This window comes from Danio rerio, chromosome 10 (genome assembly GCF_052040795.2).
Source record: "Danio rerio strain M-AB ecotype USA chromosome 10, GRCz13ab, whole genome shotgun sequence".
NCBI classification, from domain to species: domain Eukaryota; kingdom Metazoa; phylum Chordata; class Actinopteri; order Cypriniformes; family Danionidae; genus Danio; species Danio rerio.
In genome coordinates this window covers 37,165,001-37,179,464 of record NC_141030.1, presented here as the reverse complement: position 1 = coordinate 37,179,464, position 14,464 = coordinate 37,165,001, and the positions used below count along the sequence as shown (strand labels likewise).

At 36.8% G+C, this 14,464-nt stretch overlaps 2 protein-coding genes across 10 annotated transcripts in view; both read right to left on the bottom strand.

The window, feature by feature from the left end:
* ryr1a (ryanodine receptor 1a (skeletal)) overlaps positions 1–3,576 on the bottom strand; it is a 129,479-nt gene extending 125,903 nt beyond the window's left edge. For all 9 annotated transcript variants that reach the window (XR_015501323.1, XM_087271025.1, XM_087271028.1 and 6 more), the window contains exon 1: positions 3,354–3,576. Coding sequence is in view for 8 of the 9 variants with exons in the window: in XM_087271025.1 (XP_087127151.1) it covers positions 3,354–3,401 (48 nt within the window). In the remaining variant the exon portion in view is untranslated. The remainder of the gene's footprint in view (positions 1–3,353) is intronic.
* Positions 3,577–7,062: 3,486 nt separating this feature from the next.
* The window catches only part of zgc:153345, a 9,694-nt gene continuing 2,292 nt past the window's right edge, over positions 7,063–14,464 (bottom strand). Inside the window, 10 exon segments of the mRNA NM_001077613.2 lie at positions 7,063–8,765; positions 9,727–9,862; positions 9,952–10,036; positions 10,138–10,246; positions 10,370–10,419; positions 10,819–10,921; positions 11,006–11,086; positions 11,464–11,610; positions 11,724–11,887; positions 13,042–13,325. Of these exon segments, the coding sequence (NP_001071081.2) occupies positions 7,231–8,765; positions 9,727–9,862; positions 9,952–10,036; positions 10,138–10,246; positions 10,370–10,419; positions 10,819–10,921; positions 11,006–11,086; positions 11,464–11,610; positions 11,724–11,887; positions 13,042–13,325 (2,694 nt within the window). The 3' untranslated portion in view covers positions 7,063–7,230.

Here is a 14,464-nt window from a genome sequence, read left to right as displayed (position 1 = left end):
TAACAGAGCAAGGAAATTTTCACAGTATGTCTGATAATATTTTTTATTCTGGAGAAAGTCTTATTTGTTTTATTTCGGCTAGAATAAAAGCAGTTTTTAATTTTTTGAACACCATTTTTAGGTCAAAATTATTAGCCCCTTCAAGCTATATATTTTTTCGATAGTCTACAGAACAAACCATCATTATACAATAACTTGCCTAATTACCCTAACCTGCCTAGTTAACCTAATTAACCTAGTTAATCCTTTAAATGTCACTTTAGGCTGTATAGAAGTGTCTTAGAAAATGTCAAGTAAAGTATTATTTACTGTCATCAAGGCAAAGATAAAATAAATCAGATATTAGAAATGAGTTATTAAAACTATTATGTTTAAAAAAGTGTTGAAAAAAAATCGGCTCTCTGTTAAAAAGAAATTGGGTAAAAACATAAAAAGGCGGGCTAATAATTCTGACTTTAACTGTATATTTCAGTTTTTATTTAAGTTTTTAATGATATCCCCATATTATGATATAATATGATATGGGGTCAAAACAAAAAAAAAATTATTATGAGAACAGGAAATCACAAATTACTGGCATTTCCAACAAGCAACTGTATCATCTATTTTAATTTATGGGGGGTCAAATCAATTTATGATTGCAAAAGTTCTAAAGAGTTTTAGATACATTTCAGCATGCCATCAGTCACTTTTGGACAATCAGTGACACAATTACAGTATTGCAAGCCGTAAATAATTCTTTAATCAGCTTTCCCATCTACCCGTCTCCTCCAGCCTCCTCCTCATTCTCTATCCCTCTATTTCAGGGTATAACACCTGCTGCAACATGCACTTTTACCAGAGCAAGAAAGCAGCATGTCAAACACAAACACTAAACAGTGCTGACTTCAAATTATACCATATTAACCAATTCAACTAAAGATCAATGCCAGAGTCACTAGGGTAGATACCAGTGACATCCCAATAAAGAGTTTTTTCTAATACGGTGATTCGGTGCAAGCCTTCTGTTGCCTGATTAACATTAATGAAGCACAGATCCAATATACTGACACTCATTCAATATTCTCACAACAGTTAACATTCATTTAAGACATAACAAATACACCATAAAGGGCTTTTTGACATAACTGAGTACTCAATAAGAAGCAAAGTTAAAAAATGATGCTATTTTGCTGTATTTGCTATTGCATGACTTCTGTGGTTGTGCTTCAGAGGTACAATAGTGCCACGTTTTATGTAAAAACTGCATTGAGCTCTTTGCACAGCTTATTTTTTTATCATTCTGGCTTTAAAACAGTTTTGCTAAGCAGATTTATTTACACAATTTAGCAAATTCTCTTAACTGACACTTTATTTCACAGTCACAAATAACATTCCCATGTATTCATTTGGCTTTCCCAAAGTTCATTCATTCTTTCATTTTCTTTTCGGCTTAGTCCCTTTATTAATCCGGGGTTGCCACAGCGGAATAAACTACCAACTTATCCTGCCTACCCAATTTACCAATTCACCTAATTCATAGCGCATATCTTTAGAATGTGGTGGAAACCAGAGCACCCGGAGGAAACCCACAGAAACGCAGGGAGAACATGCAAACTGCACACAGAAACGCCAACTGATCCAGCCAAAGCTTGAACCAGCGACCTTCTTTCTGTGAAGCGACAGCACTACCTACTTGGCCACTCCGTCGATCTTTCTCAAAATTATATATTAAAAAAAATACATATCATAAAAAGATATATAATTGACAAAAACCCAAAAATTATGTTATATCAATGTATATATAATATATAGCTACCCTACAATGATAAAAATAAAATTAAAGAAATAAAATCAATATTTAAAAAAACTTGGCAAGGATATATTTAATTTTGCACTGTATTAAAAATAAAATTATAATCCATTTGATTATTATTATTTTCTTAATTAATTATAAAATAAATTTAATTAAATTAAATAAAAATTACAATTAAAATTTTATAGAATCTGTAGTAGTTTATATATATATATATATATATATATATATATATATATATATATATATATATATATATGTGTGTTTATTTATTTATATTTTATCCAATTTATACAAAATTATATTTTAAATAATACAAAATAAAATAATAATAATAATAAAATTATATTTTATACAAAATATTTATAAAAACTGCAACAGCCACTCAATAATACTGAAATTGATCCTCAATGTTTGATATTACAAGAAAAACAAAACATATCCCCCTCCAGTTTGAGGTGTAAAACCGTATTTCAACAGTTAATTAACATTCACAAGATGTTCAAACACAAAAAAGCTGAAAAGCTCTAGAGGGTGTCATAAAAGTAGGGAGGGGGACGAGTAATAGACTTTTTAAATAGACTGTAACAAACAGCTGTTGGTTCAAGACCCGCCAGAAAGCTTTTAATCCCATCTCTGTATATAGACTCACAGACAGCAGCGACACAAAACAAAAACAGCACAGAACTAGGTGTCTCAATCCATACTTCAGCACTGGATCAACCCAAAACTAAACCCTTCCAATGAATTAATCGCAGAATAGTTTTAGGTCATGTTGACATAACCCTAACACCGCCAGGTCAGTCATTTACAACACAAAGGTCAAAGAGGAACTTCTCTCTCCATAAAAGTCTGACTATATGATCTGTACACAACCACAATATCGGGTCTTTTTTATTAGGCAAATTGTTTTTAGTCTGTGGTCTAGATACCTTGGCAGTGTTTTAGTCATGCTTCTGTGCACAGTGCCAAGTGTAAAGTCCCTTTTCAAACAGTGACAATCCAACCTCTGCACTGCACTATATATAAATAGACAACAATGCCAGCAAATCCACACACCTGGTCATGTCACTCCACATCCATCACAAAGCATTCACACAAAATGCAATCAAAATGTGGTCCACTTCAACATTAACAACATGCTATGTGCTATAAACAACAGTGACATTTATACTGAACTGAACTGGTTTTAATTGAACTAGAACTACACCAGCATTGCTTACAGTACGCCAGCCACTACTTTCTGAATGTTCCACAATCTGAAATACTGTTATGGCTTTTTATTGTCTTTTCTTTATCTGTGTTAAGCTGCGTTGGCACAATCTACATTGTATAGAGCGCTACAGATTGAATTGAATGTGAAGTTCAGAATTCATAGACTTTTAAACAATGAACTTCAATGACAATCCAGTCAGATTCATTCGCTAAAAGTCATTATTTCTCACTTTTAATTGCTCCAAAACTCCCTGATATTTACTAGATATTTAAAGTGTGTAAATCCAGTTAACTAAGCTTTTTTAAACCCATTAGAAGTAAGGTATTGTCAAGTGTAACTCACTGTTCTTAGGAATTGGATCTCCTCTTCTCCCTCAGCTCCTTCTGCCATGGTACTGGAGATCTAGAGGAACCCACGGCAGCAGAAGTGAGATGTGGTCTCCTCGCTTTTCTTCTTTCCGGCTGGGACAGATCCCAGGTTCAGGTTCCTCCCTTCTCTCCGTTCCCTGGACTACAGGCTGCCTGTGCGTGAGGGAGAGCTGAGAGTCTCCAGCTCTGGTGAATGTGGCTCAGAGAGGTTAACAGGCAGCTCCACTTTCCTTCCAAAGGGGAGGAGCAGCGGCCTCAGAAAATAAATATTAGCAAGTTTAGATCCTATCATAAAGGATAATGATGAGTGCTGGCATCTTTTTATGATTAGAGTTAATAACAGTTAGTTAGATTGTTTATTAATCTCAATGGAAATTCAGTAATCTAAATGCAAAAATAAAGGGATATATTAATACTTGATAAGTGAAGCAATTAAATAAGTCAAAACTTTGAACAGTGCAAGTTACAAATGAGTTCAAAGTACAAAAAAAGAGAAAATGATATACGTTATAAAAACTGTGTGTGCATGATTTAAGGTTTTATCAGGGTTCATACACACTTTCATTCATTCATTTTCCTTTAGCTTAATTATCAGGGGTGGCCACAGTGGAATGAACCGCCAACTATTCTCTTCCAGCCACAACCCACTACTAAGAAACACCCATATACTCATTCACACACACTCATACACTAAGGCCAATGTTCATTTGTTCATTTTCTTTTCGGCTTCGACCCTTTAATAATCTGGGGTCGCCACAGTGGAATGAACCGCCAACTTATCTAGCATATGTTTTATGTTGCGGATGCCCTTCCAGCTGCAACCCATCTCTGGGAAACATTCATACACATGCACACACTAAATACAATATAGCCTACCTAATTCACCTATATTACATGTCTTTGGACTGTGGGATAAACCGGAGCACTCGGAGGAAACCCACACAACAAACGCGGGGAGAACATGCAAACTCCACACAGAAACGTCAACTGGCCCAGCCGAGGCTCGAACCAGCGATCTTCTTGCTGTGAGGTGACAGCACTACCTACTATGCCATTGTGTCGCCTAAGGCCAATTTAATTTATTTAATTCACCTATAGCACATGTCTTTGGACTGTAGGGGAACCTGGAGCACCCGGAGGAAACCCACAAGAACACGGGGAGAACATGCAAACTCCACACAGAAATATCAACTGTGCCAGCCGGGACTCGAACCAGTGACTTTCTGGCTGTGAGGCCACAGTGCTAACCACTGAGCCACTGTGCCTCCATACACATTTTCACTACTAAAATTCCATGAATTTTATAAATCAATTTTCATGACCCAATGTTTCATGTAAGGTCTACAATACTTGTTAAATACAGGGGATATGCAGGAATCAGCAAGTGAAATTCCATACCTTTCAAGACCGTTTTTAAGACTCTTTCCATGAATTTTAGGACCCCATGGCCACTTTAGGTTTCAGTTAGTAATACTGGCGACATTTTAACTTACAGTATATTTACTAAATACTGATTGTAAGAAACATAATTTATACAGTATAATGAATAAAAATGCTAATCCAGCAGGTGGCACCTAGAGACAAAGACTATATACATCACTTGCTGTTTTGAATGGGGAAAAGTGTAATGTCAATATGGCACATGAAGCCCCACCTACTAGTACAGGAGTCAATCATGGATCTCTAATAGACTGGTGAATCTGATGATGTCTAATGACTGTATGATGACTTAGACTAGAAGAGTTTCTGCAGATTTTGTGAGATTTAAACATTTAAAAATGAAACTAATGAGACAGATGTTGTTTATTTTAATTGGTGATTCGTAATATGAAATTTAAGCGTAAGCTTGGCAAACATTTTTTGTGAATTTTACATTTTCCCATTCAAACAGAATGCCCAAGCATGCTGCCCAAGAGGCATTTCAAAGATGGCCGCGTAAAGTAACTTGCCTTAAAGAGACTTAGAATAGCAATAACACGTTGCCTTAATAACTACTGTAAACAAAACAATGTGATGTTAAATCTGTAGCAGGATTTTATACAGCACCACAGAATTGGCATAATAAAGGCAAAATAGAAAATTTTAAATTTAAGACCATGTATAATAGCATTTAAGACTTTTAGTTTTAAGAGCCTTTAATTTCTCTGAATTGGTTCAACAATTTAATACTTTTTAAGACCCCGCAGACTCCCTGAAATAAGAAAAAAAAACCAATCCAAGTTTATTACAGCATATTGTAAAACACGCAACTATCTATTTAGTTTCATTTTGTTTTTATATCTATGTTAAATGTATTAAGATTACACACCACTAATAATGTGATTGGCCAGTAAAGACAACTAAGCTATTTTCAGGTATTAAGATATATGTTAAACAACTGTCCATGAACTTCCATTTTTCAAAACTTTGTGGGTTTTTCTGTTTTTCCAAAACGTTTCCATGCCTGGAAAATGCCATGTTAGAATCTCATGACTGTTCCAGGTTTTCCATGACTGTATGAACCCTGTTTATTTAATTAGTGTTAATGTTTTAATTTTTAAAGTTTTTTTTACATTTCTAAATAAAGAAATGAATTAATATTTAAAAAAAACTGTTTTGGATTTGAATTGCAAGTTCAAAACTAACTATAGATGTTCAAAACAACTATAGATGTTTTCGTAAAATACTCTGCAGAATCACCTTTTATCTCTAACAGTTCATTTAAGGATCCTTTCTTAGTCAATTCTGCTCTGATTGGTTAGATGGCCAAGTCCTTGTTACTGGTCAGTTGTTTAAGCATGTCTTGATTTTGCCAACTATGATGCGATCCTGGAACATTAGTTTTGTTTAAAAATGTAATAAATACCTATTTCATATCCCGAAACCCAATCATAACTGTAAATTATTCACAAAATCAAAGGGGAATAATAGTTGGATAACAATCATATAAACCTAACCGTAAACCTAAACTTAACATAAACGGTAAACATATCCCTTAATTCTGATTGGCTGATTGGAATGTTGTTCCAGGAACATAGATGTTAATCCAGGAACATGACCTGCTTATTCAATTCAGGTTGACTGTTGCTTACTGTGTCAAAAGAAGCGAATGGTCATTTTTTAACATTTTGAGCCCTTTTTGATTGGTCTATTGTCTTGAGTCAATGGTTCATCACATGAAAAAAACTATAAGAAAATCCTATGCAGTCAGTCAGAGGTGGAACATAGTTGTTTCTAGTTTATTTGGCACACAGTGGTTTTTTTTGCAGCGAGTTTCATATGATTATAATTGAACCACTGAAGTCACATGGAATGTTTTGAGAAAGTTTTTGGTTTCTGTTCTGGAGCATCTCTGGACCAATTCTGCCTAAGGAAAACCAGAGCCAAAATATTATCATTTGTGTTCAAGGATGAAAAAAGATCTCAGGAGATTGGAGCAACATGAGGGTGATGAATTAATAGCATAATTTTCATTTTTGTGTGAACTGACTCTTCAAAGCAGGGGTGCCCAAACCCGGTCCTGGAGGGCCGGGGTCCTGCACAGTTTAGCTCCAACTTGCCACACACACCTGCCAGGACATTTCTAGCCAACCTACTAGAATAGCTAGCCCAGGTGTGTCTGAATGGGGTTGGATCTAAACTATGCAGGACACCTGGCATACCTTGTATAAAAAAATAAAATAAAATAAAAACACAAAAAAGTGAACTATTAAAACAGATTTTATTAAGAACAAAGATAATTTGTGACAGTTCACAAACGTAAAACACAAATAAAAGCACTGTTCCATAAATAATAATTAAATATATTCAAATAAATCCAGATCTCAGAAATTAGGAACTGATATTTAAACAATAAAATAAAAGAACTGAATTTAAAGAGGTAAGGGGTTCCAGGCAGACATGCGCACCTCATGCGATGGCCAACGCGGAGAGTCTCTGTAGCGCCTTCTGGTGATCGATCGCTTGAACTTAAAGACTGGAGGGGAAAGATCACAAGGCAGTAGGTTACTTCTGTCATCTTCAGAAATCACACCATCTTGTGCCAAAGAAACAAATGGCTGGAAATCAAATGGAGGAGTGGTGTTCAGCCATGAGGGGCTTTCTTTCTCATTTTCAGGCAGAGGAGAGATCTGATCTTTTCTTAAGTCATCAACATCTCCAAACAGATTCAATGGCACCATCTCCTGAAGGAACATTGGAGATGCAATATCTGGTGAAAGAACTTCTGTAAGAACATCTGAATCATGACAATCATCTTCCTCCTGACCACCAATCTGGCACTTCTGATCCATTAGTTTGTGAAGATCAAGCTCCTCAACATCTTGGTTGGTTTTCTTGCACTGAAACTCACATTCAGTTTTGTCAGATGCAGACAAAATCAGATCTTGGTTTGGGTTTTCGAATGAAATCAGAGAATCGACGTCTACTTCATTTGTCGGTTGAGCTTTAGGGGAGTTTTGTGGCCCCTTACATATATCCTGACTAATTAAATCATTGATCGGCTCATGATCAACTGATTCCACTCCAGAGTCTGGGCTAGCGTCGCATAAACCAAGGTAAGCTTGATTTGCCGGTGGAGATCCCACTGGATCCTGCTCTGCTTCTCTCTCTGGTACACCATCATGACTGATGGAGCGTCCGAACCTCCGGGCACCTTGCCTTTTAAGTCGTGCTGCTGCCTTTTGAAGGGATTCCTGTGGTTTGTCCCGAAACTGAGGTGCTGCACGGGAGGTTCGGAGCAGCAAGGTCAAAGCACTAAAACCTCGAAGTCGCTCAGCCATGGATAAGCGCTGATGGGGTCGTTTAAAACCAAGAGTTGAATCTGCCATTTTGTCTTGTTTATAGTTTTTAAGTGTTTTAACGCTCCCTTTCGTCTCTTGTGCTTCTTTGCTACCCACTTTCTTTTCCGCTGTAACATTGTCATGTTCATTTGAAAGAGTCAGACTTTCGAACATTGGCCAGACGCTGTCTTCCATCTCAGGTTCGGCTCCAACTACTTCCTTTTCTAAATCAGCCAATGCATGAGTACATGACTCCAGCGTCACCTCAGGCAAGCTTATGGATCTACGAGGACGAGATCGGTTCTTAAAGCTGTTCTTAACCTTTTTAGACTCTTTACGTGGTTGCTCTTCCAGCTGCTTCACTTCTGGCTCATTCTTTACTTCTGTGCCTGCATTCACTTGAAAGCCTTCGTGTTGAGTGACGGGTTGTATTAGCTCACATTCTGCCAATGGTTCAAATTTCTCACTTTCAAGTACGGTCCAGCATTCATCATCACAGGGTACCTCACTGTCCTGTCCTTGAATACAAGACACCTCAGATCTTGTGTTTGGACAGTCATTAGGGCTTTCAGCAAAACTGCAGTTGAGAAGATCCGGGTCATCATCCACCTCACTTCCAACAACAACTGGAAGATAAAAATAAAATGTTTAGTTTGCACGAGAGAAAATACGGTTCTAAACTACTAACTTCAAGGTTTTTCCTCATTTTTCTTGTAAGGGCGTACTCGCACTATGTACAGTTGCCTTAAACCAGGCCAATGCACGCTTGTCCCCCCTCCCATCTCCCCTGACGGCCCGCACTCACATTACATTTTGGCCTTGGCACGCTTACATCATCGATGGTGCGCTGTTCAGTAAGCGTTCTTGTTCAGCACAGAGGAGATTTCTTCAGTCATGTTGTTTAAGTCGTTTAATATGCAGTGACACACAGTCAAATATTTCGCAGAACAGATCCGTCACTTTTGACGCTCATAAACACTCAAAGTCCTCGTGCTGCAGGAATTAGGAGGTTTGCTGAAGGTGCAGCTGTTGTGCAGTAAGGGGTTTGAGTCTTTAATCAACTTCAACAGTTTGCGTTCATTGAACAGTAAGAATGATTAATAAATCCATAAGAAACGGTCCCTTAACAGTCATGTCGCGTCTTTAGTTTCGGGCTCAGACACGTTTTGCACTCACACACAAGCGTACCGTGCCTGAGCCCAATTCAGAGCATTCGCACTTCTCAAACAATCCAGGTAACGGTCCTGGGCACGGTTCGGATGGCATAGTGTGAGTAGGCCCTAAAGCTTAGCTTTAGCCTTGATTTAACTCACCTGTAAATTTTAAAGTAATACATAACACCTTGACTGGCTAGTTCAGCAGTGTTTGATTAGAGTTTGAGCTAAACAAAACAGTGAACCTCTGGGGCCAGAGTTTAGAGCCACTACATTAATAAAAAAATTTAAATCAAAAACCAATTCTGTCCCTTATTTTTAACTGAAATAATTTTTACATGACAGACTACTGTAAATAAAAATGTAATGGCAATTAAATTTCATTTGTGTTTATGTCGATTAAAAAAAAAAAAATATAAAGATGGATCCAAACCTCCTTCTGGTCCATCAATGAGGATAAACGGTATATTTGAAGATACATCAGCATTGGTACATGGTGCACCACTTTTAGTGTTAGGCTGTTCTTCTAAACCGTTTTCAAGGACTTTGTCTGCTGTTGAAACTGAAAGCTAAACATATATACAAACAGATCATTAAAACATTACAACTAAAAGTTAAAACAATGATAAAACATAATCAGTTAAAAAAAAAAACCTACATTGCTACTGTTGCTGCCACTGGACACAGTAAAAAATCTAAGAGACTTCCTTCTCCGATTCATCTTTTCTTCTTGTCCTGGAGGCCTGAAAATCCCAGAACACACAGATAAGATGACTGACACTCTTTGAGGACTAGACGTCATCCCTAAAAATTTGTTTATCAAATCTGGCACAGTATGGTGTACTTAAGTGATTTCCTCTGATCTCTGGTGTGGCTTCTCTTTTTGGTTGTGGTGGGAGTGGGATCTTCATTACTATAATTATCCTCAAGGGGGCTGCGGCTGTCTACAGACTCTAGAAATATGCAAACCAACTTTTTTGTTACTCAAAGACCAACTAATTAAGCTAGTAAAATACATAATTAAGTCTAAATAATAAGTGAATAAATACACAGATCAATAGACAAGACAGATTAACCTTGGGTGATGGTTGTGGTTGTGTCCTCTCTTAGATCATGCAGAGACCGCCTAAACAATAATAAACATATGAGCACAGAAATATGTTTCTGTACACAACACGTGCCTTTTGCAACTAGTTATTGAAGGTATCTGACAACCAGACAACTCTTATACTTGAATAAAAAAATAAGCTGCAAACAACAGGCAGCGCAGTGGGTAGCACAATCGCCTCACAGCAAGAACGTCACTGGTTCGAGCCCCAGCTAGATCAGTTGGCGTTTCTGTGTGGAGTTTTTAAATTGGTGTGCAAGAGCGTGCGGGTGCTTCTCATTGTTGGATTGCGACTGCAAGAGCATCGCTGCGCAAATAATGTGCTAGAGAAGTTGGCAGTTCATTACGCTGTGACGACCGCAGATTAATAAAGGGGCTAAGCAGAAAAGAAAATTAATGAATGAGTTGGAAAAATACCTTTTCCTTGCTGATCCTTCAAGCTCAGGAAGAGATTCCTCGGCAGCTTTGCGTTTGACTGTAACTGGTGACTGAGGAGTGGGGCTTTTTAAAAGAAGAGTCTCTGTTGAGCAAATCATTTTTTTTTGGTTAAGGCACAATAACTAACTAGAAGACGCTTACAAATATGCAAAATACTGTGGCTCACCTGATGCGACACCCAAGACAATTGCTGGTTCAGTGGGAGTACGACACGGCTTCAGTTTGGAAAAAGCATCTACAAATATTTCTGAGAGAATAACTTTTGATTAAAACTGCAACTTTATTTATAAAAAAAACAGGCGAAATGATAAAACTGAGTAATCTTTTAATCTAACAAACTATTAAATCTAGTAGTTCATTAAGAAGATTAATCTAATATGCTGATTTGGTGTTCTAAAAACATTTATCATCAAATGCTGTGCTGTTTATTTTCAATATACATTTTCTTTAAGAACATTTGATGAACAAAAATATTTTTTATATCCACCTTACATTAAATGTTATATAATAAATATGATTTCATAAAAATAACCAAGATACCCCAAAAGTTATTATTTATAAAAAAGAAAAAAAGACTGATAAGCAGCCCTAAAAGCCTTCATTACAATCACATCACAATCTCACCACCAACACTTCGCCTTCGTTGTCTTCTCAGACTTCTGTAAACACTGAGTCCAGTCCTCTTACTAAACATAGTGCCACCCACAGGAGACGGTGTCCCAATTCCCCCTGTTGATTTTGATGGCTCCAGCAGACATGATGGAACAACACCTGAAAGACAAACTTCACTTAGATATTTAGTTTGCCCAAATAAACTGATCAATCTATTGCTGCAACCAGCAAAGGAGTAACTTATTGTTAATGCTAATCTTATACATAATTACCAATGCGATCTGCATTAAGAATGAGTGATTTGATCACTGAGGTCTGCTGGTCTAAATGTTTCTCAGTGTCCAGAGTGAGTTTGTTGGGTTGTGTTGGACACTGCAGCAGGTTAGGAGCAATAACAACAGCCAGGCTGCTTGCATCCATTCTGTTCTCACTGCATCTGAACAAAGACAAATGAGGAAATGAGCTTCTTTACTATGCGTTTGTCTAAGATTAAGTACCACATTCAACAATTCAGCCAACATAAAGGGACAGTTCAAAACTGGAAATTCTGTCATTATTTAATCTGTCATTTATTACAAACTTGTTTTGGGTCTTTTTTCTTCTGTTGAACACAAAAGGAGATATTCAGAGGAAGGCTGGAAACCGGCAGCTATTTAATTCCATAGTATTTGTTTTGGCTACTATGAAAGTCAATGGTTACTGATTTCCAGCTTTCTTCAAGATATCTTCTTTTAGGTACCACAGAAAAAAGTAACGCATAAAGGTTTGAAACCACTTGAGGCTGAGCAATTAGTGAATTGTTATTTTTGGATGAATGATCCCTTTATCTCTAATATTAAAAACAAATCAGACTCATTTATCATTTGCACAGATCCAAAGTCTATAAACACGATTCCCACTTTAAATCAAATATAAAATTCCTTGACTTTGACTAAAATGCTGAATTTATAGACTGGTGACAGCATTTACTTGCTGACAATTTTCTGTGTGTAAAAGGAATAAAATGGAAGTGAAACATAGTATATCATGATTACAATAGGCATCAAAACAGCATAATAGGATACAAATACAGTATAGAAAAATTACTTTGATAAACAACAACACAAATCCCTGATATTCTAATTCAAGGACAAATAATATATATAAAAATTCCCTGATTTATGATGGTCAGCAGCTCAGATACATTCAGCCAATATGGGGCTGAGTCAGGCAACCAGACCTTTACCACTGGAAAACACTGATATGTTCTGGCACATTTGGTCATCCCTCTGGAATTTTCTTGAGGATACTTAGTGATTGTCTTTCTAAATTTGCTTTATAAATACCTTTTATTTTTGTCTTTACTTTGAAGCATTCATTTGCGTTTGAATGTCAAACAAAAACTGTTGTACTTCTGTTAAGAGATAAGAGCTCTGTTAAAGAATTTAATTAAAAAAAAATTATTCCTGATTCAATTTCTCCAAAAGAGCTTTCCACAATGTCCATGACCTGTGGAAACCCTGTATAAAAGACCAAATGTGCCCTACCAAATGACATTCAGGAGAGTACGCTGCTTTTTTCTTTTTCCCAAACAGCAAACAAATGTAAAACCTGTCTGCAACTTGACGCAGAAAAGTGCAGAGATATCGGAGTGCACAAGCGTTGGATGAAGGAAACAAAGCTGTTATAAGAAGAGTTGTTCTGTTTCTGGCCCCTTCCTGGTCATGTGTCATCTCAAGCCCCTGAGCCTGAATCAGGGGGATCTGAAGGTCTGTAGGGATGAGGGGCGATGACAGCTCACGCAGGAACTGCTTGATGACAGAGGCAACATCACTGGGCTGCAGGAGGGATGAATGTGGCGGAAGGAAAACTGGCTTTCCCTGCTCCAGATCTGCCTATGAACGAAAAGCATTTGGTATTCGTGTTACTGCAGATCATTTTAAACATGTTAAAGTGCTATTTGCGTTTTAGGTGTACACTACGTCTAAAATGTTAGGCATGATTACATTTGTCAGTGTTTTGAAGTTTCATATTTTCATCCAGGATACGTGTATTTATTAAGAAATACATCAAAACTGTAATATTATGAAAATATATATATTTTTCAATATATATTTAAAGGGCCATGAAACCACTCGTTTCAGCAGGGTGTTTTCACACCTCTAGTTTGGAAAAGGTCAGGAAAGTGGGTGTGTCTAGCTCTGTTTGGGTGGGAGTGTCGAGGAGGGAAAAGGGGATTTGAATAAAAATGGGAGTTTCCATTTGGGCATGCGCTGAATTTCACAGAGGAAAAACAAACACACACGCAGGGGAGAAAGACAGTGACTGTGTTTAATGATGGTGGAATGTTTGATACCGCACGTTGTATAAGAGAAAAAAAACCTCTGCATTTCTCTGTAACTCAGATGGACTCGGCAGGTCGGAAGGCCGTGTTTGTATAGACCAGGGGTTCTCAACTGGTTTGGCCATGGGACCCACATTTTTACATGGTCATCAAGCCGCGACCCAAATTTTCAGGAACTAAAATACAATTTTAGGAATTATAATTAATTTGTATTTATTTGTTACCATATACAAGTATTGACTGATAAATCATGAAAAAAACAATAATAAATAAACTATATTTTATTGCTGTCGTTTAACAAAATGTATTAAATTATAGAAAAATTACAAAGTAAAAACAAAAAATACTGCAAACAGTGGTTAGGGTAAGGAAATGTTCAGTTACCATTAACTAAAACTGAACTGTTAATAAAACATGTTGTTTTAATTTAGAAGGTTTCATGCTCACTTGTGAGAGCACCTCACTACCTATGACACACTGAGGCTTTAAGTCTTTTTTTTCTTGTCAAATATGTAAATCCATGCTTTACATATTCAGGGTCATACATGTGCATTTGTAGCTTTAATTAAATGAAATTTCACATGTCAAACAGTACTGTTGTTGTGCACGCATTTCAAAATAAAAGTCAAAATAAGCTTAAAATTAAACTTATTTTTTTTGACCACACACTCCGCGACCCACTGAAAATGT